Here is a 23,813-nt window from a genome sequence, read left to right as displayed (position 1 = left end):
CCTGTCGTTGCAAAAAGGTTTGGTTGTCAAAGGTGATAAAAGTGGCACTGAGATAGAATTCTATTCTGAACGTAAAAGCGCAAAAACACAAGGACACAGACTGAGGCAGACAACACGTGTTGTCTGCCTCAGTCTGTGTCCTTGTGTTTTTGCGCTTTTACGTTCAGAATGGAAAACCAACTCGCCCAAATGCAGCCATTATAGAATTCTAAAAGAGCCAGGAAATTGTCTACCGAAATGCCTGCTGAGTTTTGGAATCAATGACATCATTAGCTTCAATGCAGCTACGCACTGATTCAAAAAGTGGCTGGTGAGGCATGGAGTAGAATAAATCTTCTACATCAACTGAGAGCCCAAATCCGATTGAGTCAACTGTCTGCAGAAGCGAAAAAACATCTTCTGAATTCTTCGTGGCAAAAGGATCATCAATATGTAACATGTTCAAATGCTTCTGCAGAAAGATACTAATTTCGTGTTGCCATGTGCCTTTCTCGCTAACAATGGCTCTGAAGGGTACATCAGCCTTGTGCGTTTTAGCGAAAAAAAAACACAGACAGGCTGTCGTTCTTGCTGTTGTTAACAACATGAGACAGTTTGGCTAGCTCTAGCTTATCGCATAAAGAGATTGCGGCTTGCTTCACGCGAGAACGCTTCACGGGTACCTTTTTAGAGTTCTTGAGCAGAGCTGCAGTTGCTTTTTCGTTGAAAAGTCCGGAGGGCAGAACGACGAATCCACCTTCTTTGTCAGATTCAATGAGCTGGAGGCCATTCCTTACGAGGAAGTCGTAAACAAAGCTTGTTGGGTCTTTCTTGTACACAGCCTTGTTCACTGATTTTTCCAAGCTGTCGACGCCGTCCAATAGGCACCTTTCCTCGTCTTCCGGACCTGCTTTCCTTGATGATTGGCGATTCATGGCTAGCCATTCATGGGGTGCCAATGTTGGTTCGAAGCAAAATTTCGGGCCTTTCCGAAGTAGTGACGACACTTTGTCTGGGACCGCAGCTCCACCCAGACACACCAGGTTACCTCGCTGGTGTTTGCTCTTTTTTTCCAAGCGGGGAAGTACCAGGTTGAGCGTTTGCCTCCAATCGAATTCCGTAGTCTGAGCCGTCTGTCGCCTTAAGGCCGGGATACATGGAGCGTTTTCTGGGCGATTTTCGCCCGACGGCGCGCATTTGACGCCCGGCCTCGAAAAAAACGCCCGCCGCCGCCGATCTAGCCCCGCCAGATATTGACGCGCGGCGTCCGACGAGACCGGAAGCGGCAGCCGGAGCAAGCCAATAGCAGCGCAGAAAGCCCGCTCTTCCGGTTTGGCCGCCTCCGCCGCCGCCGCCAACATGGCCGACGAGCTCTGCTGTGTTTATTGCGCGGAAATGTTCTTATCGTGGAAATAAACGCTTCACGGGACATGAAATGTCACTTTTTTGGAGAACACGACCGAATCTTGGATCGAAATGACCACTTTTCCTCCCTGAAGCGAAGGTGCCGAAGAAAACCGCAGCCGATGGTAGCCACGGCTGAGGCGGGCATCGAAAGGTACGCGACCGCATGCATTCGAGCACGCAAAACCTTGTGGATATATATGCACGCGTGCTGCAATCAGTACAGTGATGTCTAAATGAACAATTTCGTTATTCTGACAGAGGAGTCCGCGTCGCTGCTCTCAAACAGCTCCTCGCTCAATGGTATTTGCCACTTGTTGATCACATTGCTTTCGCGCTGACATACGCGGCGGCGGGCTGCCGCTTTTTCGCTCCATGTATCTCCGGCCGGGCGTCGCGCCGCCACGACGTTTTCTGCCGCGCGAACATCGTCGGAAAAAAACGTCGCATGTATCTCGGGCCTTATACCTTGTCATTTGATTGTGGCTAACTAATGAGGATCCCTGGAAAAGCACAGGGCTCGAAGCATGTCCTGGTACAAGCGGACTTGACGCCATAGTTCCGATCGCATGATCTTGCAGACGCGTTTCGCGTGTCCTACTGAAGGTTTTAGGTGTCCAAACAGGGCATTGACTTCATCCGGGATGTGGCCTTTCTTGAGGTATAGGCCCACAAGTCTTGCACGGCAGGAAGTGCTGATGATACCCGACATGACCGCTGATATTTGGCACGATGAAGGGAAAACACAAAAGGAAGAGCCCGATATAGAAGAAATGAAGTTTAGCAGGATGCGTTGTTGGGCAAGTTGGTTCATTGCAATAGGAAACATTGGTTGCGCTTTCTAGACAATCACATGTAAGAAGCGAGTTAAGAAGCGCGAGCGCTCAACTACATTCACGTTCTTTTGGGCTTCCTAGGTGGCCGGTGAAAAGGTTTCGGCCTCATTTCAGCCGTCGAATTGGCTGCTTTGTGCAGGCTATGGGCTCCGTGCGCTGGTATGGTGGCGCCAGCAGCGACCAGATCGCCAGCGCCGCCTCGTGGCACTCGCCGCATTAACCGGACGCTCAGTCACGGCCGGTCTCTCGAGGGCAGAGCGCGCGCCCCTCGAGACTGGCCGTGGTGGCCCTGCGCCTTCCTCCATGCCCGATGCGTTCGCGTCAGCGCGGCCGCATAGCTGACTCACTCTGACCGAGATGCCATTCTGAGTCAACGCCTGCTTCTATGCGGATTTTAACGCATTGAAAGCCTTGACGCCACCGCTGCTACATTTCGTTTCAATTGCTTTCAGGTTGGGCTGATCACCGATTGCGAGCAACCATGATTGTGTTGCAGTCCCGACGGCACTGCAATATCAGGCAGCGCAGTTGAGCTTATTGAGATTAATTAAGTACCTTTACAGTTTGTGAAACAAGTCTCCAATTGGCTCAGATAATGAAATCAGCTATGTAATTTACATGCACTGTGACATCCACTATGTGAATGGTCGGCTAGAATTGCGAAAAAAGCAAACTTACTACACACACACACACACACACACACACACACACACACACACACACACACACACACACACACACATATATATATATATATATATGATAGTGATCAGATGATAGTGCTCTATATCCTGCAGGATCGACACTGCTTTACTTTGTGTATTCACCTCAGAGAAGCATAGCTCTAAGCATACATAAATATGATGGGTTTCTTGCTGATTATCTTCACAGTTAGAGGACTTTCATTTCAGGAATTTCATGAAGGCACCAACTGCATGAATTATTTTGGTCGCATTTTTTTGGTATATACTTAACTCTAGAAAGGCCGCCGCGGTGGCTCGGTGGTTATGGTGCTCAGCTGCTGACCAAAATGACTCGAGTTCGATCCTGGTTGCGGCGGTCGCATTTCGATAGAGGCGAAATGCTAGAGGCCCGCGTACTGCGCGATGTCAGTGCACGTTAAAGAACTCCAGGTGGTCGAAATTATCTGGAGCCTCCTACTATGACGCCGCTTATAGTCTGAGTTGCATTGGGACGATAAACCCCATTAAAATCAAAAGATTAATTCCAGAAATTAAGGGTTTAGCGATGTTGTGAAATCCAAAAAATATATATAGGGAAATTTGAACCGCTCACTATTATTCTTTTTATTCGTCCAGGATAGGATTTGAGATCTCAGAAATGCAACAAATAAAGATACAAAATTTTAAACCACTGTAAGAAATAGAATGATGCAAATAAATACACAAACGCTTAGGTGGAACAATGGGAAAAACGACATAAGCACTCTCATAAGAAAGACGTCGCTCTCACAGCATACACACACGCACGAAAAATAAACTAGAAACAAAATTGACACACTGAACCACAGATGCGCATAACAAACGAAGGCTAGAACTTCAGATGCTAGCTCCAAGAACTTCACTGTAGACCATTTCCTGTGACTGACTGAGCTCATTCCTTCCCTTTACATAAAAACATAAAGCAACTCCTACCAATGATGTCACCTTCAAAACACCCCAGTCAGTGTAAACCCTTTCCCAGTTCACACTCATGAATTTAATTCCACAGTGCATTCATTTCCAGCAGACCCTCTGTGCATTAGCGAGCATGCACGATATCCAAGTAAAGCGTTAAAATATATTCGGTACCTTGGCTGCAGTGTTTTCATAGCTTTTGACATTGGTAAACACAGCAGTAGGTTGAGCACCCATAATTATCTCAGTTTGTTTTCGCCTTCGGACGAAACACCTCACCGCTCGCATCGCTCACTGCGAACTGAACCAGAGAGCTGCGTTGGCTGCGTCCGCCTTTCGCCACCGCTGTTAACCAGGTGGCGCCACTCGCACGCGCCAAGTGTTTTTTTTTTTCTTTCAGGAAGCTCATCCAAACAGGCGCATGCCTGCGCATCGTCAACTTGCGAAGGGTGATGAGAGCGCATGTTCTTCCATGTTTCCTGCTCAGTGGAAACGCGGATATGTTTTGCGGTATGCTAAAAAATATCTGAGAAGTGCCACATGCATCTCCTCGCATTTGGCGCATTAAAGTAAAACATTCCCAGCGCGGGTCGTCATGCATACAGTACATATGGGGCACCGACACGCTGGGCCGGATTTAAGCACCAATCATCGAATGCTCGTGGCGAAGCTGCAACATAAACATGCACCGGCAAGCGTGCCCAGAAAGGCCACAAGGCAAATCGGTGAATGCGTGTGTACCGGCTGGGCAAAGCGTTTCAAGTATTAGCAGAAGCGTGGCAGGAGCGAGACGGGGTCAGCGTTGAAACACAGCCAGCGAACAAGCAAAGGCACCAACTCGAGAAGTTTGAGCACCTGCCACGAGGTATGCCTGCTGGTCCACCCGGTCACGTGACGTCTGTCACCTCCGCTGCTGCCGCGTGCAGGCAGCCTGCGTCACCGTTGTGTGAAGCTGCCGAGAAGCGTGCGGCAATCAATGAAAACTGAAGTCAGACAGTAGGGGATGGTTTTCCGGTAAAGCGCTATAGTTACTACGTCATTTGCAGGTCTATTAGTCTCTACCTACGCGCAAAGGTTCCATCACCTACCTAGTGACCGCGGCCAGGCGTCGCTTTATTCGGAGTCTAATGCGCTGCTCGAGCGCTTTACACAAGTGTGGCGCATACTGTACTAGTACAGTATGCGCCACTTCTCTGCGAACCACCCTACAGTCCATAAAGCATCAGTGGTGAAGACGCTGTTCAGAAGAGTTGAGACACACTGCAGCACAGAACTTGACAGAAAAAAAGAACAACGCACGATATTCAAAGAACTCATCATGAACGGCTACCCAAAAGACTTCATTCAAAAAACCATTCGACGTCAAAAACACAACATTCGTCAAGAAATCAACGCACAAAGACCTACGCCACCACCAAAATACGTCATTTTACCTTATGTCAGAGGTGTCAGCGAAACCATCGCCCGGATCCTGAAAAAATCGGGTCTCCAGGTTGCGCACAAGCCCACAAACACTGTTGCGCTTTGCCTACCTGTTCCCAAAGACCGGCCGCTGAGAGCAAGAGCCCGAGGCATTGTCTACCAAATTCCATGAGCCGACTGCGACACAAGCTTCATCGGCGAAACCAAAAATTTCAAAGAAAGAATTCGCCAACATAAGAACGACGTCCGCAAATTCGCAAGAGAGCGCAATCGAGTAGCCGAACATTCCGAGGACTCCGACCATAGAATCAACTTTGAAGAAACCCGCATCCTCGGAACCGAAACAAATTGCCACAAGAGGCTCCTTCTGGAATCCTGGCATATCCAAACCACCCCGCACAATATCAACCGCACAAAAGGAAACCTGCCCCCAGTATATGCCCAGGGACTTCGGTCTTCAACGCAACGAAAAAAAGTCGCCGTTCAGCCCCTCCCTGCAGTGCGCCAGCGTGACTAACAACCTAAACCCCCCTCCCCCTCTCTCGCGCCTTTCGCGACACAGCTGTCGTTCTTTTCACCCACCCCCCTCTCCTTCATACTTAAAAGACGCTAGCTACGAGTCACCCCTGATGAAGGAGCCAAGTCGGCTTCGATACGTTGGGTTAAAGTTAAAATTTTGGTTTGACATGTGCAGTTTATTATAAGTCTTCAAACCCGACCAGACAGGCAAATCTGTCCAAATGTTTGGTTTTCAAAATCCGATAGCTCCGCATTTCGCTCCATTGGTGCTGCCTCTCCTGCAGCGAAAGCGGCCTTTAGTGAAGATTCGTCGACCGGCAGCGATTATAGCGAAGATTCAACGACCGGGACGACCACGTGGAAGCGGCAATTTCGACAGATCCTTGACCCACGAGGACCCCTGCGAAAAAAAAAAATGCCTCCCGGGGAAGCAGCCTCTGGAATGTTTCCCACGCAGATTAAGAGGGAGAGATGACCTTCCCTTTGTCTGCAGTTCCTCGCAAGACGCGGCCGACGGTGTACAGTCGAAGCGGGCCGTGACTGACTGCTTCGGACGAAGTAGCAGCCGACCTCCGAATCCTCCTCGCTCATTCCCACGGGGCTCTGTGGGTATGTGCGGGGACTCTTCCGATCTGTGCATCGTGTGGTGAAAGAGGCGGAGCCTCAGTGTATTTAACGAGCGTCCCGAGTGCGAACGACCGCTCTGGGCCTTGGTGAGCAGGCTCATTCCATCGCTCGACGCTGTGAACATTTAATTCTTGACTGTTTGCTCTTTATGTTTCCTTCTAAATTATGTAATCAAGTTTCTTGAAAAGTGCCAGTAAGCCTGTGTGTGTTTTCATTGTCCCAAACGCCAAGCTTCCATCCTAGTTCCTAGTCCCTTCTCCGGCCAAACAACGCTACCCTGCATCAAAACAACCGGCCATGCTACCCGGCCCGTATCAACTGGTGGCAGCGCTTGGATGCTTCAATCCCGGCCTATAACAGGACTCTCTTAAGACGTAATACCCGAAAACTGAGGCAAACGGTGGCCTCCGTGAGCTGCACGATGGGTGCGGCCTATAGTCGGATACAACTCAAGACCGAAGCAGCAGATTCCCCTCAAAGGAGGACCTTCAACCAATGGCGTCGACCGATTTTCGTGAAGCCTTGGTTAATCCGATCAAGCCGTGGTTATTCCTCATTCGTCTGCCGCCCCCGAGATTTCACGCTTGTAGGCTCAAAGGGATCGGTAACGGGGAAAATCGATCGACCCCATTGGCTGGAGGGGCCCCTTTGAGGGGCATTTGCCGCTTCGTTCCTGAGTTTCATCCGACTATAGCAGCAGCTAAAATGAAGACTGCCGCCGCTTCGTTAACGTTTGCACCAGCATTACGATGGATCCCGTTCCGGACCTCGACAACGAAGTTCTCGCAAAGAACTCCGCAGTGCATTTCAGCGACTTCAGCTCCACAGAGCGTGCGATGCTTTTGAGAGCCGAGTTGGGCGGGACTGTCTTGATAGTCCGAGTGCCGAAGCCTCGGTAGGAAGCCAAATTATTCCGGTGCGGCAGCAGTCACCGCCGAGTCGTCGTCACGGCTGGTAAGAGACTGGCACCTGCAGACGCATTTAAGTTATATAATACTAGTCCTCGTAGCACTGGCTACCAGCCCAGAATCCTAGCGCGTTAACAGAGCGAACCCGCCTAGTGGTGCATTGCTAACGTGGAGGCTCGTGCAACATTACCAAGCCACAGGTGTGTTCCTCGCCACACGGCGCGAGCCGAGGCATGAACTTCACCCGAAGAGCACTTCGAAGGGAACTTGGAGTGCTTGGAGCTGCTCTGCTGCGCCGCACTTATAAATCGAGGCGCGTCGAAAACGAAACCACGCGGGCACGCAAATGGGTAGCCGGCATAGCCACGAAGCACCAAAACATACCGAAATTCAACTGGCCGCCAATTGTAGGTTTTTTCTGGCTTCCAACATTCAGGTTGCCTTTTTTTCCGTCTTTATTGTGTAAAAAAAGTGCGCTAGTTTTTTCAAAACAAAACTTACTTGAATATTCAACCGCGTAACTTTCGTTTGTCAGCCTCAGAGATCTGTTTGCAGAAATCTTCAGTGAAATAAGTTCAGTTTATATCCAAGCGTCGTCCTGTGTGCTACTGTATCTGATTCCTTGCGCTGTTCAATTTGTTAAGAAAAGCTATCTATAAAACAAAATGGTATGAATTTTTTCAGACGAGTCCGGGATGACCGAGTACCGCATCTGAGAACGGTTTAGATGGAACGGCCTAATGGTAGCGCTCTGTTAGTATGGTGAAAAAGCTTCGAGAGCAAAATCACGTTGTCCAGGCCCTACCAATATCACCTTGTCATCAGTTATTTTCTTTTTCAGCCACAGCGCGCATCGACAGCGCCACCAATGCTCTGGAAAAGTGGCGCCACCAAATGAGTTGACTGAGAACTGCTGCTCCATCGGCTGTGCATTTCGCGCCTTACGGCAGTGAGTCTTTGTTTACATAGCGAGGCCGCGATTATATAACAGCAATTTGTGAGAACATCGCGGTAACGCACGTGTGATTGACTTGTAAACCAGTGAAACGCGTTTGTACTTTAGAGCTATACGCCGCAAAGCCTCCCACATGCCACGGCGACCGAGTTTGCCGCACGGCGCACGCTGCGGGCCGGCTGTCAAAGGTGAGCGTTCGCTTTTTCGAGCAATGCATGTGTGTGGCTTTGTTTAGCTTTAATTATATCAAAAGTGGCGTTGTAACTGCTGTCAGCACGTAGTGCGCTAATGACATTTCAAGGGAGACTATACTCGCACCGAGTTGGGCGGTCGCTAGCGCGACCATCCGGAGTGTGTGCTTGCAACGTGTGGTGCCCAAACCGTTAATTCCCGAGCCACTGAGAGAGAAACACGTTGTTTCAAGGCTCGTGATTTTTTCAACATTATAGTGCATTATTGCAAGTGGCGGCCATTTATGCAAGCTCATATGGCAGTCTGAAGCGAGGCTTTCATGCGGTAGAACTCGCAGCGTGAAGTTTAGCAGTTTTGGCCCCGGCAAGCGCATATACTTGAAAGCCGCGGCGGCTCACTGGCGGTGACGTTCGGCTGCTCAGCAGTAGTTTGCGAGTTTGGCCCTGCCGCGGGAGGCGCATTTCGATGCACGCGTGCTGTGTGAAAATGTCAGCGCATGTTAAAGAATCTAGGATGTCCAAAGAACGAAGGTTTGGGCTAGTAGGTGTTTGTTAATAACTTCTGGATTTACTGCACGCTCCGGGCAACGCCGTGCACAAGAGGCTTGAGTTAAACCTAACAAACAGTTGCCGCGCTCCGTCCTCTGCACATTGCAGGTGCGTTAGGTCTAGTAGCTGTGGCCCACCAGTGACCCATTTGGACTCTAGAATACGTAGCCAAGTGCGACGTAACGTAAATCGTACGGCCGGGCCATCGTTTGTCGCGCCTCAAACGAAACGCCTTTTCGGTTCTGCCTTCTTGATCTATATGTAACAAATCGTAGCATGTTTGTCGAAATAGGCGACGGCTAGCGCTACCGACAGATGGGATTTAGGGGCTTTACCAAGATTAAGTAGGGTGCCCCGATGCTTAGAGTCGTCATTCCAGGGACTAGGGCCCCTTATGGACCTTATCGGGGATCGCCTTCATGGGCGAGGGGGGATGCGGAGGGGGTGCAGGCCAGCATATGTGCCGGCTTGCTCCTTCTCTCCTTATGCTGATATGTGCGGTGGAAGAGCAGGGTGCTTTCCGCGCTATGAAACAGTGTGCGCCTGATCTAAAATGTTCGCAGCAGCGGAAGTTCGTTGTAACAATCTTCCGCTCGCAAATTAAACTTTTCGTCTACCTGCCGTGTTTTAGTATTTGAATCGTTCAGAATAAACTATTCATCAGTCGTATATAAACAAACTGATATACTCTTGAGGAGGTGGCGGCCAAATAATAGCTAATGACTAAACCAGCGTGGCCAACTCCTGTTAAGGTGAGGCGCAGCGCGTTTCTGCTCTTTACTCAGTGAGCATTTCTAGTGTGGTTGCACCAATTGCTAGCATAGCCTCACTGGTCACTGTCGGTTTTAGCCTGCATAAGCCGGCACCCCAGGCCTGGCAGCACCGGGATTCGAACCGCTGCCTTCGTGCACGCTAGGTGATGCTATGCGCCACATCGGTGGGATCACGTTTTGCGAAAGGGCTTGCAATGAAGTTGACGACGGTTGAGCGAGCGATGGAAAGGGAAGTGATAGCCGTAATTTTAAGGATTTTAAGGGACAAGGGGAGAGCACCGCTGGTTAGGGAACCGACGCAAGTGACACCTTAGCTGAAATCAAGAAGCGGAAATGCCCAAGGGCAGTAGTGTTCCGCATATGGTGGAATTTGAGGAGTAAATTTGGCGAAGCGCGGGAATGTTTACGGAGTTAGGGAAATTTTCAGAAGCAAAATTTTCTCCGTTTTTCAAACTGACGGAGTTATCAAGCTGCTGCAGGGGAAAAGGGCTTGAAATGAGGATTCTGGCGTCTAACTGAGGAAATTTTCGGCTATACGGCTAGGAACAGCACTGATGTAACACAGAAAGCAGATAACGTGTGGTCCCTTGGTGTAGTATAGTTGCTTTCTAGGAAAAGAAAAAAAAACGTAGCACGGGACGGCAGAGAGTGGGATGGGAAGGGGAGATTGGGTGGTGGTGAAAATCTTTATTGTCGGCAGAGCCTATTAGCTCACAATTTCGTAGGTGGGCTGCCTCCTGGTCGTGGGTGGTGGCCGACAGCCCGTGTATGACGGCGGCCTTCTCCGCCCACTGCACCAGCCTCAGTTGCGAGGCCCGGTCGGAGACCTCCAACTCCTCCGAGTCCGCGAGGGCCCATTGGGCCGGTGGTTGTAGTTGTCGGCAGATGAACATAATACCTGTATGATCGAATGTGGGTCTCGGGGCCCCACAGAGGGAACATTCGGGGGTGTGAGTAGAAGGGAAGAAAAGCGCAAGTAGCGCTCGCAAGGAATGGTGCGAGCCTGGAGTTGTCGCCGGGTCGTCTGTTGTTTTATCAGAGATGTGTGTGGCGGGGGGTGAAGTAGACGTTCTTCGCAGTCGATATCCAACCATACTTGGCATAGCCGCCGCGGTGGCTCAGTGGTTAGCGAGCTCGGCTACTGATCCGGAGTACCCGGGTTCGAAGCCGACCGCGGCGGCCACGTTTCGATGGAGGCGAAACGCAAAGGCGCCCGTGTGCTGTGCGATGTCAGTGCACGTTAAAGATCCCCAGGTGGTCGAAATTATTCCGGAGCCCTCCACTACGGCACGTTTCTTAATTTTTTCTCTCACTCCCTCAGTTAACTTTGGATGGCCGGTTTGGGCTGGTCGGTTGCTCGTCGCGAGCGGTGGATGGTGATGGCACGCTGGCCGTGATCGATACACGGCGGTTAGCAGTACAAAGGGATTACCTGTCTTCGTCCGCTCGTCTGGCGACACGTTGCCGGTTGGGGCAGCAATCCCAACTTCTTGGCACATAAACTGATTTATTCAAGACGGGATCGACATAAAAAGGCAGGTGAGCAAAAGGCAGTTTAAAAAGTGCAGTTTTAAAAAAGGCTGTTTAAAAACGCTGTTAAAAACGGCCGAGCTTGAGACTCGGCGCGCTCCTCGTCAGTCGTTGTTTCTAGCGGGTCTTTAACCCCTTCGATAATTGGGCGGAGATTTAGTAACTAGCTCTCGCCCAATTTTAACCAACAACAGTGCAGTGGCACCGTATGTGCAAGTGGGCGGAGCCCAGGGCTCCCCGGTCCGAGCTCAGTGTCCAGGATCCCCACCTCCTGGAACGTGCAGGGCGCGTGACTCCGCATGCGCAGATCGCTGCATGTGCATTCCATCGAGTGCCACGCATCGGATTTGCCGTCTCCACTGACAGTAAGGAATGTCTTCCTCCGGACAAGGTTGTCGGCCCCCTGCCGGTCAGCAGGGGATGACCGGCGCCAGAGCCGAAAGGATTAGTGCTGTAGCTGGCATCGAGGCGCCCTACGCGCGGGCGTCACGCCTCGACGTACATTCCTCTATTTCCCCCGGGCATGACCGCTTCTGGGAACAGGTGCGGGGGGGGGGGGGGGGGGGGGGGGGTGAGACCACCGGCGCCGTGGGCTTCTAACTTAACACCCTCCTTTATCCCTTCCATTACGGCGCGGTTTAGGTGTCAGCCTATACGCGAGACAGATAATGCGCCATTTCCTGTCCTCAAAAACCAATTTGCATACTTGACCGTGGCCAACACGATGGCCTCCTCGAAATTTGGCCCGGACAACCGCTGATATTTGACCTTGGCGGATTTGGACCAAAATCGGTGCCCACCCATAATTGAGCATGCCCAACACGATGGGGACCTCCAAATTTGGCCCGGGTCATTGCCAAAATGTGGCCTTACTGATTCGGGAATGCTTCGCACTATAATAAATTTAACCAAGTTAAAACCCTATATGGTGTACCATATCTAAGAAAGGTAAACCATGGTGGTGATGGTGCTACCTCGGGCGCTCTAACAGCTGGGCGCCCCACACCAGCTGTTGCGTGCAAAGTGCGGCGCGCGTGTGACCATTGACTGCCGAGTTTCCCGTCATCAGCACACGCGCGCCGCGAAGACAACTGACTTTTTGACTGTTTGTGTAAATAATGTATATAGTATATTTATTTTGCATTTATAGTGTTTACTTTTAATGTTCTTATGCAGTGTATATCTATTTTATGTAGTGTACTATTTACCTCCCCCCATGTCTTTCTTCTGTCCCATCACCTCTTTTATTTCATTTCTCCCACCTGCCTGCGATCCTTTATTTCCGCTGCCCCAGCTCAGGTGCCGCCGCACGTGATGGCAGATGCCGGGGCTAGCAAAAATCTTTTACCTTCCTTTTATGTTATTTTAAATAAATCACTACCACCACCACCACCATGGTGCCTCATGTCCACCATGGGGCACTTGCACCCTTTAACCCTTGACATTTCACCTTAAATGAGTTTCATCGAGGCGGTGCTACTGCCAGGTTATGTGACGTGACGTCAACGTATGGCGCGTATATAAGTAGCCGCGCTGGAAGATGAGGGGTCGGGACCGTCTGCGTCTAGCCATGTCAGAGCTATTGCTCGACCTTTGGGTATAATCGGGGTTAAACCCTGCCTTTTGCTTTTTATTACGGTAGTATCGATTAGAGAAAGACTTGAACTGTGGAAAGTTTTAGATGGGAAAGTATTTTGGAGAAAGTCGGAGAAACTGGCTAAACCGGGCAACGGCGCAGTTAAAGAATCAGCGTGAACGGGTGGGTGGGTGGGCGGCGGCAGCTGCTTCGTGCTGACGCTTCCAGCGCTGTTGCTTCAGCGCAGCCCTCCCCGCACGAACCTCGTCCGAGACGGATGTTGCGGAAGTTGAAGACTCGCCCTCTCCGCGTTGTCGCCGCTCTTGCTGCTGCAAGGCCCTCATCGTCCGCCGTTCCTTGGTCTGCCAATGTGGTTGTCGCTCGGCGGCGAGCACAACTGTGCCTTGCCAACGGCGACGCTGAGTAACGATAGCGCGACGAACGCCCTCGCCATCACCCGCAGCACTGCTGCGCCATCCGCGCGCGCTGGTTTTTCGATTTGTTATTTTAAGGCGAAAGCCTTAGAATAACAAATCCTTTTAAATTAAAGGCGAAAGCCTTTAATGGCTCATACTCGCGGTGTCCATCCGTCTGTCCGTGACACTCTTCAGCTCGATAAGAAAAAAAAAAAATCTTTGTGCACGATGGGATTCGAACCACAATCCCTCCGTTCCGCAGCTGAGCGTGCTAACGGCTACGCTACTTCCTGCCAACGCATATGTAGTTCTCCTTGTCTAGGACGCTGGAGTGTGTTAGTAAAAAAAAGGCGTCGAATGAGACGGATGCCTCCCGAATGCCCTCTAGTGTCTCCCGCATTTGAGATTCACAAAGAATTGTGTACTTAATTAACGCCTTAACCACATATAGTGATTTAACCACACATCAGTGGCACGAGCAGCAACACCGCGCTAAAGGCTTTCGCGCCTCACCGCACTGTAGGCCAACAAAGTACATCCTATTTACTTATGCATTTACTTATGCATCATTATATGTCATAATGACATTTCGGTCATGCTACAACCTGATAGTCACGATTTAACCTGAGTTACGCTTTAACTCAAGCTTTAAAGGACAACAGACGCCTAGTTTTAGTTGCATGTTTTCTTCTTTGAAGTGGTGCATTGCGTTAGAGATTAGAATATATGGGTCACCTTGCTGCATGCATCTACAACCGCTAAATAATTTATAATTGATTTCTTCTCTCATGCTGTTTTGGTTCATTTCATCAAGCAAATGCTGGCTGTGACAGGTAGGTGATGTTTAGATCACATGAGGCGCTAAAACAACTTAAATATAATCGCTTATTCACAGTCTTAATTCACTACAAGACTTAAGCCACCCTGCTTTAGGATTTATAATGACAAAAAAGTATCAGCATTTATATACCTGTGTTTTCATAGCTCAAGTCCCCTAAACACTAACTATACATGTCGCAGCCATCGTTTGGGTCAAGAAGAAATTCAGTTATAAATTACTTAGCGCTCGTAAGCGAATACCACTGGGTGATCAATGCACACTGAAGTCTAACACATCGCCTGAAAGAAGAAAACACGCAAGCAAAAATTTGCTGTCTATACTCCTTAAATCATTTTCCACAGCTCGATGCGTGACGTGATGGCACAATTCTCTTGCCAAATCATGATGACAACGCACACAGCTTTTCCACCAAACGTCTACTCTAAAGCTGCCATGTTAAAAATGTATGGAAATTTATTTCTCGAAGCCGGGTTGCCACTTTATTGTTGGACTGTTGCGCTGGGTTGAGTGAGAGAGAGCAGGGTATCACGTGGTCTTTGTACTATGATAAAACTGCCACTGAATTGTCACGTTAGCCGGAACATGACACTTATTCGTGATGCTTATGCATGGTTTCATGTCAGTGTCCTTAAATGCACTGGGGAAACATATCTCGGAACAAATTTAGTTACTGCACGGAGCAGCTGATGATATTGAACAAACAACACTTAGCTGGCAGACGGCGAGGAGGCGAAGCCTCCCGATTGAGACATGCAAGGTATCGCGGCAATACCTCTAAACTCGGAGCTGCATCACATAATCCAGCGGTACTGCACGCCTTATCACCACTCCTCTGACTTCAGTACTTTTTTGATTCACTCCTTTTGCTCAGTGTACCTCATGCTCAATAGCCAGATAGCTGCGGCATGCATGTCAAGGATGGTCGTCTTCGGTTAAAGCCGAATTTATAAAATTGATTTCGGCGTCTTTTGTATTTTTTTTTAACCAAAAGGTCCAACCTCAATTGTTCATGATGTGGATCCAGCAGAGTGCTCGAAGAGAGCCTGATTGCACAATACAGCTCCTCAAAGGCGCCCCTGTCTGCGTACGTCAACGAGCGAGTGTCAGGACATATAGGTGACGCCGCACATTCGGCTGAACGGAAGCACCTGCAGACAGATGACGTAGCCATGGGGGCGAGCAATTCTATATACTGACATCTAGAGACTGTGGCATGAAGAAGAACGGGATCACCTGCACATAGGTGACGTATTCAAGCCAGCGAGCAATTACTGACATCTGGAGATTGATATGGCAGGAACTTTCATGCAGCGGATGTACACGCCGATCAACACCGCGCACAGATACGAGCGATACGGAAGCACGTTAAAACGCGCGCGCTTGGGCCGTGTGCCACATGAGCAAGCAGCTGTGTCCGCAACTCAAGCTGCATGCTGTCGGACGGACGTGCTCACCGTCTTCCACCTCATCGCAAGCTGCAGCGGAGATAATCACAGGTAAACCTTTGTCTGACAATGGTGCTGTGCTGGCACGTAAGCCAAGTTCATCAGCAGAACGGCTTTTCGTGTTGCATCGTCCGCATTCATACACACGGCAGACCCTTTTGCACAAATATACGCTTGCACATTCGTACCTTCTAGCCTCTATAGTTATGGCGGAAAATGTTCAAGCGCCGACCAATCGTTAAAAAAGATGACGTTTCTGCCCCGGCTTACGGGGGCTTTGTTCCGCTCACAACGACGGGATTTGAAGCCGCAGGCTCCTTTTCCAAGCCATGCATCCCAGCAAGCCGAGCACCAGGCCGGGTGACACCTTGTACCCATTTTGAGGAAACCGGTGGGTGCCCGGCCGGCAGCGGGAGTCGAACCCACCACCTCCCGAAGCCGAGGCGGATTACGGGGGCCTTGATTGTGAACAAGGCCCCCGTAAGCCGGGGCCGAAACGTCATCTTTTTTAACGATTGGTCGGCGCTTGAAGATTTTCCGCCATGAACATACCCGACCAGACGGGTTTCCGTCGAACCCTGGATTTCCTCTATAGTTATGTGCCCATCATACACGCCCCTTTAGAAGATAAGCCCATTAGCCAATAGAATCTCCAAAATCATGCGAACTACTTTGCTGCTAAGAGTTGCAGCTGATTGTCCTGCCACCTGCGAGAATGAAATGAACTTGCATGCGGAAGCTCACCCTAGCCAGCACCAGATGTCGCAAGGGCGCTTTTAGCGTTAGGGAGCTTCAATGCGCGCGCTTGTACGCGCGCTTGTACGCCCGCATACCCTATTCAGCACAAACGATGTCCATTTTCTGAAGCGAAGGTTCGGTACATGCTTGACTAATATATGGAGTAAATATGTTGACCCTGGAGAAACAGGGTGCTCTGACTGTAGTGGGAATTGCGACCGTTGGTATAATTTCTTGCCGCTCGCATCGATAACGCACAAGCTTTGCAGATGTAGCGCCATCTGGACTTTAAGTTATGTACTACACGGATGATGCATTTTCAAACATGATGGAGGCGAAACGTAAAGGCGCCCGTGTGCTGTGCGATTTCAGTGCACATTAGAGATCCCCAGGTCGTCGAAATTATTCCGGAGCCCTTCACTACGGCACCTCTTTCTTCCTGCCTTCTCTCGGTCCCTCCTTTATCCCTTCCCTTACGGCGCGGTTCAGGTGTCGGCCGAGATGTGACAGATACTGCGACATTACCTTTCCCCCAAAACCAATTTTCAATCTTTTTCCGGAACTTTGGGGCGGTGGACAATTACGCAGAGCAACTGGCTTGACGCTTGACTGGCCAACCCACCAAGGCGCCACATTCATTATTTATGTATTTGTTAACGATGTTACATTTGTTTTGGTCAAACGTTAACTGAATGTTCTTAATGTCATTTCTAACGTTTCTTTAATAGTTACAAATAAGCGCTAGAATAACTTTACCTAATATTAGTTTACCATTTGAACAAAATAAATGCAACATTATCAATAACGTGAAACAGCCTTTACGAGCGTGCAGGCCTATGTCGCAGGCCTGCCTGTTCTGAAAGTGCACAATACAGCACAACAAGCAATTCATGCACTCAGCCGAACGGCTTACGTAGCCGTTACTGAGGAGTTCCATGAGTGATAGTGGCGAACTGGTAATAATGTAATGAATAAGCAAAGCTTTGTAACAAAATAATTGGGCTGTGCATGCAATCTATGGCAGGCACAATATAGGGGACTTAGTATAGCGAAGTGCAGGTATAGAGCGCTACATACAGTACGCATACGAAGGTTAATGACGCAGTAGACGTTTGTAAACGAAGGAAAGATTGCAATGGAAAGTAATTATATCACAGGCAGCCATGCGCCAAATTACATGCGCTTTTTAGAAGCTTGGCGGCAAAGCAACCTCTCTATCCAGTCCGCGTAACTCATCGAAATAGCCAAAATTTAATTATTCAGCCATATCGCCGACAGTAAGCGCGTTTTAGAAATTCTAAAGACTGACATGGATATTACTTACGGTGGGCTACACGCCGTTCAATAATTAAGGAGCATAGAAGTAATGGTTAGAAAGTTAACTATTCAGTATTTGTTAACCAGCCTGCTAGTTATTACGCCTAAGGAGTATTCTGATGTTCTATACCGCTGACTACGCTATGGCGAAAAAAGCGCTCTTCTAACTCAAGAAATCTTATCTTTAAAAATTGTGCGAAATCTTAGGTGAAAAACCCTGTATATCCGAAGCTAGGCGATAAGAAACCCTTAATGTGGCTCTCTCAAATTCAGTTCAAGGCTGTTGATTCTGCACCATTCATTAACGCCACAGATGCCTTCATGCAGAAGCAGGCATTCAGCATTACTGCTGACCTGCCGAAACACCTTCAAAGCGGCTGAATTCTTAAGTGACGCAAATAAATTATTTACAAAAGCAACTCAAGATCTCTGATGTACGGCTCAGATACTCTGCCCACGACGCGAACTATGTTTTTACTACCATATGGCCAGCGGGCATCAAGGCACCGTAATGCGGTCGTATGTGCGACTGTATTCACGCGTGTTACTTATGCATTAGACCTACCGCGGTAGCTTACTGGCTAGGGGTGTGCGGATGTCCGAAATTTTTGGAACAGCGAATCAAAATGTTCTCCTGTTCGATTTGCGAAGCAACTCGAATGGTGCGCCTCAAAATATGTGAAACGAATCGAATATTGTTGCACCCCGTTCCCTCCGGTGTCAGATGTTGCAAGCGTTCCGCGATGATCCTACGGCTGGTCACCTGGGCTTCTACGATCGCCTTAAAAGCCACTTCTTTTGGCCGGGTTTTCCACCATCGTTGCAAAATACGTCGCCCTATGTGTTCCCTGCCCATATTCACGGAAAAAAGCCGCTTGTCGTTTTGGTCTTCCAACGGGCAGTAATTATAATGAGGCATAAAATAATAGCAAGGGTGGCAACCTGCCCAGGTGCAGAGAGGTGTGTGTGTGTGTGTGTGTGTGTGTGTGTGTGTGTGTGTGTGTGTGTGTGTGTGTGTGTGTGTGTGTGTGTGTGTGTGTGTGTGTGTGTGTGTGTGTGTGTGTGTGTGTGTGTGTGTGTGTGTGTGTGTGTGTGTGTGTGTGTGTGTGTGTGTGTGTGTGTGCGTGTGTGTTTTGTTACTTGCATCTAGTTACATCCGAGAAATATGGTTACTATACGCCGTGGAAAATTGCATGCAGTGGAAAATTGCATGCATTCGGAGAGAATCTGTGAGCTCCAATGTTTCATATTTGTATAACTACTTCTGCTGATCACAAGACAGTCTTTATAACCTTTATGTGCAACAGTAACTTATATGCACTCATAAAACGACTGTATAAACATTGCGCCATGTATCTACTGTGTTTAATCCATGTCATGCGGACACACACAACACACGGAATACACTTGATATACCACTCTAATCGCATAGCAATATCATGCACAACAATACAAATCCAAGATGACAGTATAGTTTTCAGGCCGGTAAATCAACCCAATCAGCTCTGTTAGATATTAAAAACTCTATAATTAACAATTTTGAGAGTAGGCTTTTTCTGTTGGAATTTTTCATGATTTGTGCAAAGCCTTCGATTCTGTGAAGCAGTCAATATTCTTCATAAATTAGAGACTTATGAGATCCGTGGAGTTGCAAATGCGCTTTTGGAGAGTTACCTAACTGCACGTATCCAGTACACTCAGATTCATGATGCAAAATCTACTTTTGGCACGATGAATGTCGGTGTCCCTCAGGGTTCAATTTTAGGACCACTTTTATTCATTTTATACATTAATGACATTGTCAACATTCCATTAACTCCTGATATTATGATATATGACGATGATACTTTTTTTTCTGGATCCAATCTTCAAGTACTTGAACAGCAATCTAATGCCTGGCTTAATGAATTAGCGGTTTAGCTCTCTGTTAATCAACTTTAGTTAAACGTCAGCAAAACAAAGTTTATGCTCTTTCATCCTAAAAACAAACCATTAGATCATCGCGTCAAACTAGCTTTTAATGACTTGAACATCGAGCAAGTTTATAGTTGCCGCTTTCTAGGTGTGTATTTTCGCAGTGATATAGGGTGGACAGATCATGTAAATTGCATTAGACTAAAAATGGCCAGGGCTATTTGTGTTATCTATCGTATTAGGCATGTACTTCCACTACAGGTTAAAAGAAAATTATACTTTGCCCTTGTTCATTCCCATTTTGTATACTGCAACCTTGTGTGGGGAACTTGCAACAAAACCGATTCGTATAAATTGCTTTCTCTTCAGAACAGAGCTGTACGCTCATTATGTTCAAGTCCAGACGTCGGAAATAATATTTTCGAAACATTTCATGTTCGCAATTTCTTTCATTCCTACAATTTGAGTTTGGCTGTTCACATTTTTTTATAAACTAAAACATAATTTCAGGTCTTTCCAAAATGCTTATAATGCAAGAAATGTTACGTATGGTTGACGTGCGGTCGCCTTATCCACTGAAAGACCTAGAACAAACTATGAAAAACAACCAATAGATAATCAAATTGTAACATTGTGTAATGCTTATCAGTCTCTAATAAAAATCGCCGTAGAAAGTCATCGTGTATCTGGTTTTAAGAAACAAACTGAAGGTTCTTTTTCCTGTATAAATTCAGCTAACTTTGTTTATTTTGTCTTTTGCGTTGCTTCCTTTACTGCCGAGTGTGCATATTGTGTTTTCTGCCAATTGCTGTTTATTATCTTTGCATCGTTTTTTCAGTGTTTGCTATTTCTATCGTATAACTTTTGTTGCTTGTTTTGAAAGTGTCTTTTCTTTTGCCATGCGGCCACTGTTCGATGTGTTATTCGGGGTGTAGGCCTCGTCAGGAGGTTTGCCTAGTCTTCCTCCTTTTGCCTCACCTCGAGGGCATATTGTATTATATGGCCAAATAAAAAATTCTACTACTACTACTACTACTACAATGAAGAACAATGGCCACACATTGCTATTGCGCCTAATTCGAGTTTCTACTAACTACGCAAATCTACAGCCATTTTTTTTTTTTATTTCACTGGTCTTTCAGAGTTAGATCGTTCTGCGCCGCATTCTGGTGATGTGGCAACTCCGTTGCAAACTGAAAAGCGCTATTCTGAACAAGAAATGCGTTTCTTTTTTTGCTGCTCTTTGCAGAACCAGGACTAGCCCGTTCTCGGCTGACCATGTCGACGGCTGAGGTGTGCTTGGCGGCAGGGTTATGGCTGATGCTGTTCGTACAGGAGCGCGTATCCGGCTGGCCCGTGCGCGAGCTGATGACCAGCCTCGGTGCTCTAGTGGACGACGAGCAGCTGGCCCCGTATCTCGCGCCGGGGGCCGAGAGCAAGTTTCGCCGTTTTGTACGCGAAATGCCCGCCCACTTTCACTACGACGCCCAGGAGGACACAGTCGCCTTGGTCAAGGACTCGCCAAGCACAGCCGCGGATGAGTGGCTGGTCAGGTATCTGGCACAGCAGATCCAAGCGTCGGAAGGTGGCCTCGAGATGGGGGCCGAAACCTCAGCCAAATGCCAGTCCGCTGTCCTTAAGTGCATGGCGGACCACTTGGGTCTCGTGTACGGCGGCAACTTGAACGTCTTCTTCAGGACGCACCCGAGAGATTTCATTGTTGACGAGAGCGGAACTCGCGTGCGGCTGCCTCTCAGCTTCCACGAGGAGAGCATGACGACATTCGCCAAGGAAGAAAACTTGGTTCTTTTCTTCATCGACCTTCTGCAAAAGATCGGGGCGACGAAAGACAAACCGTGTAACGTGCACACTCTGACGAAGTACCTCCCGTTCATGAAGAGCGCCGAGAAAAATCTACTGCAGGAGGGATACCGCGGCAACCTGAATGCGTTTTTTCTCCTTAATCCTTCACAGTTTGCTACTACGAAAGCCGAAAAGGGATCTGTGTTTCTCAAGAACCACGATCCGGAATACGGGCTAGCCTTATTTCTGAAACAGCAGGTCCATATTCTAAGTACATGTGCTTCTGGACACTCGGCGAAGGTCCCTTTGGCGGATCTGGCCTCAAGAGTGAAGCACTCGCCATCGCCGATCGCTCGTCCTTTCTTTGGCGTTAAATCGGTGAGGAAAAAACTGAGAGATATTGCCCGGCGACATCCCGCTCTGTTCCACGTAGATGAGTCAGGCGACAAGCTGTGGCTTAGAGAAGAGTGCCCGCCTAGGCCAGAAGGCCAATGGAATGCGGATGCTGAACTCTTGTCAGTAGCCTACTTCATCCACGTCCTCAAACACATAGATGCTACATCACCAACACGGGCAATATGCTTCAACTACATCGTCCGTGCGGCTAGCGCAGCACCACCTAGCTGTAAAGAATACCTGGAAAGTGCATACCCCGCGCTGGAAGTCATTGGCCTGTTCCACCTGTATCCTGGGATCTTCGACCTGTCCTCAGTCAACAGAGTCTGTCTCAAGACTACAGAGGAGGCACCAGACACGAAATCTGCGCCTGCAGACCCCGAAACGGAGTCGAATGACGGCTGCGCTGAGAAGCAAGCCGTTCTGTACGCGGCAAAGCTGCTCAAGTATGTACCCGACTTGAACCCCGATCTCCTGGCCATATGCGTGGAAAGCGAGTCTCTCGGCGTTCGCAATTACTGCATGGCGTCAGTGAAGGGTCGTCTGCAGTCTGTGATCAAAAGTGGCAGGGCAGCATTGTCGTCTGCGGAATGGGCCCAGCTGCCGAACCCAACTCAGGCAAGCGTCAGTGCGAAGACGACGTCCGAAGCCTCGACACAAACAGTGGCTGAGGCAACCACGATGCGTACTACAGTAGAGCCTTATTTCTGAAGCAGCTGGTCCATATTCAAAGTGCACGCACCTCTCGACACTTCCGCACGGTGTCTTGAGCTGACCACAAAATGAAGTTGTCGTCATCGTGTGTCGCAAGGTGTTTTCAAGGCGTCAATTCGGTGCAGGAAAAACAGAGAGATAGCCCGGCGATATCCCGCTGTGTTCCACATAGACGACGAAGGCGTGCAGCTGTGGTTGTGAGAGAGAGAGCCCGCCGTGGACAGATTAACAGTGGATTGAGGAGGCTGAGCTCTTGGCAGTGGTCTACTTCATCGACGTCCTCAAGCACGTAAATGCCGCATCACCATCGCGGGCAACTACATGCATCGTCCATGCAGCGAGCGCAGCGCGCCATCGCGTTGCAAGAACTATCTGGAATGCGCATACCCTGTGCTTGAGGCTTGTTTCATCTATAGACCCTGGCATCTTCGACCTGTCCTGAGTCAACCGGGTCTTTCTCAAGACTGCGGAGATGGCACCGTCCTCAGAAGCGGCGCCTGAGAACGGCGGAACTGAGTCATAGTCGTGACAGCGCCGAGGTCCAATTAAGCTGTCGCATGCGACTTGAACACCGATCTTCTGGCCGCATACGAGGAAACGGCGTCTCTCGGCGTTCGCAATTACTGCACGGCGGCGACAGTGGAGAGTCGTCTGCAGTCTGTCATCGAAAGTAAAAGGGCAGCGTTGTCTGCTCAAGAGGAACGTTTATTTAACTGCCGTTTCACGGACTGACAGTGCAAAATGTGGCGTCCAAGGCTTGAGAAAAAGCTTGCAGCTGAACCAGCGCCTCTATCGCTGCCTTGCCAGCCTGCAAAGAGGCAGCGCATACCAGGAGGAAAAAGAAGGCTCGTAAGGCTCAATGTTCGAAATCCCAAGCCGCTAACGCCTTGGTAAGAGGGAAAGCCAAGAGAAAAGCTTTCAAGACGTCTCTTGCCAAGACGTGATGTCGCTAATGAAGTGTGTGCCATCACTGCGTCGCCGGGGAAAACGTCAAGTGTAACGGCCGCGTCTGGAACGAAGAAACGTGTACAGGTGAAGCACTCGTGCGTGCCGTGTGAACAGACCTACGCAGCATAGGCACGAAGTACAGCAAGTGAATTGTTTTTTGGGCGTTGTGGAACGATGTCAGGTGAATATTGAGGCCGGTGCCAGGGTGTTGTCACAGATCGTTAAGAAGAGCAAAGTTTAGAGTTGTTCCACGTGTCTATAATGCGACGGGATCGCGGGGCCGAAACGACAAACTTTACGGTGACTGTGATGTTGCCTGGTGATAACTTCTCACTTTGTGGGCAGTGCCTTTTGTGCGTGTCGTCGTATTTTGGT

General features: G+C 49.0%; 1 protein-coding gene across 2 annotated transcripts; it reads left to right on the top strand.

Annotated features, from left to right (window-relative positions):
- Nucleotides 1-8,052: 8,052 nt before the first annotated feature.
- On the top strand, nucleotides 8,053-23,257 carry LOC144098431 (uncharacterized). 2 transcript variants are annotated; one of them, XM_077631098.1, is made up of 3 exons: nucleotides 8,053-8,281; nucleotides 8,398-8,475; nucleotides 20,827-23,257. In XM_077631098.1, the coding sequence occupies exons 2-3, from the start codon at nucleotides 8,421-8,423 to the stop codon at nucleotides 22,485-22,487; spliced, it is 1,716 nt and encodes a 571-aa protein (XP_077487224.1). In that variant the 5' UTR covers nucleotides 8,053-8,281; nucleotides 8,398-8,420; the 3' UTR covers nucleotides 22,488-23,257. The 2 variants fall into 2 exon arrangements, with proteins under 2 accessions (XP_077487224.1, XP_077487223.1); XM_077631097.1 differs by lacking the exons at nucleotides 8,053-8,281; nucleotides 8,398-8,475 and adding an exon at nucleotides 14,602-15,659.
- The last annotated feature ends 556 nt before the right edge of the window (nucleotides 23,258-23,813 follow it).

The sequence above is a fragment of the Amblyomma americanum genome, chromosome 7 (genome assembly GCF_052857255.1).
Source record: "Amblyomma americanum isolate KBUSLIRL-KWMA chromosome 7, ASM5285725v1, whole genome shotgun sequence".
Classification (NCBI taxonomy): Eukaryota; Metazoa; Arthropoda; class Arachnida; order Ixodida; family Ixodidae; genus Amblyomma; species Amblyomma americanum.
This window is presented reverse-complemented; position numbering and strand designations above follow the sequence as displayed.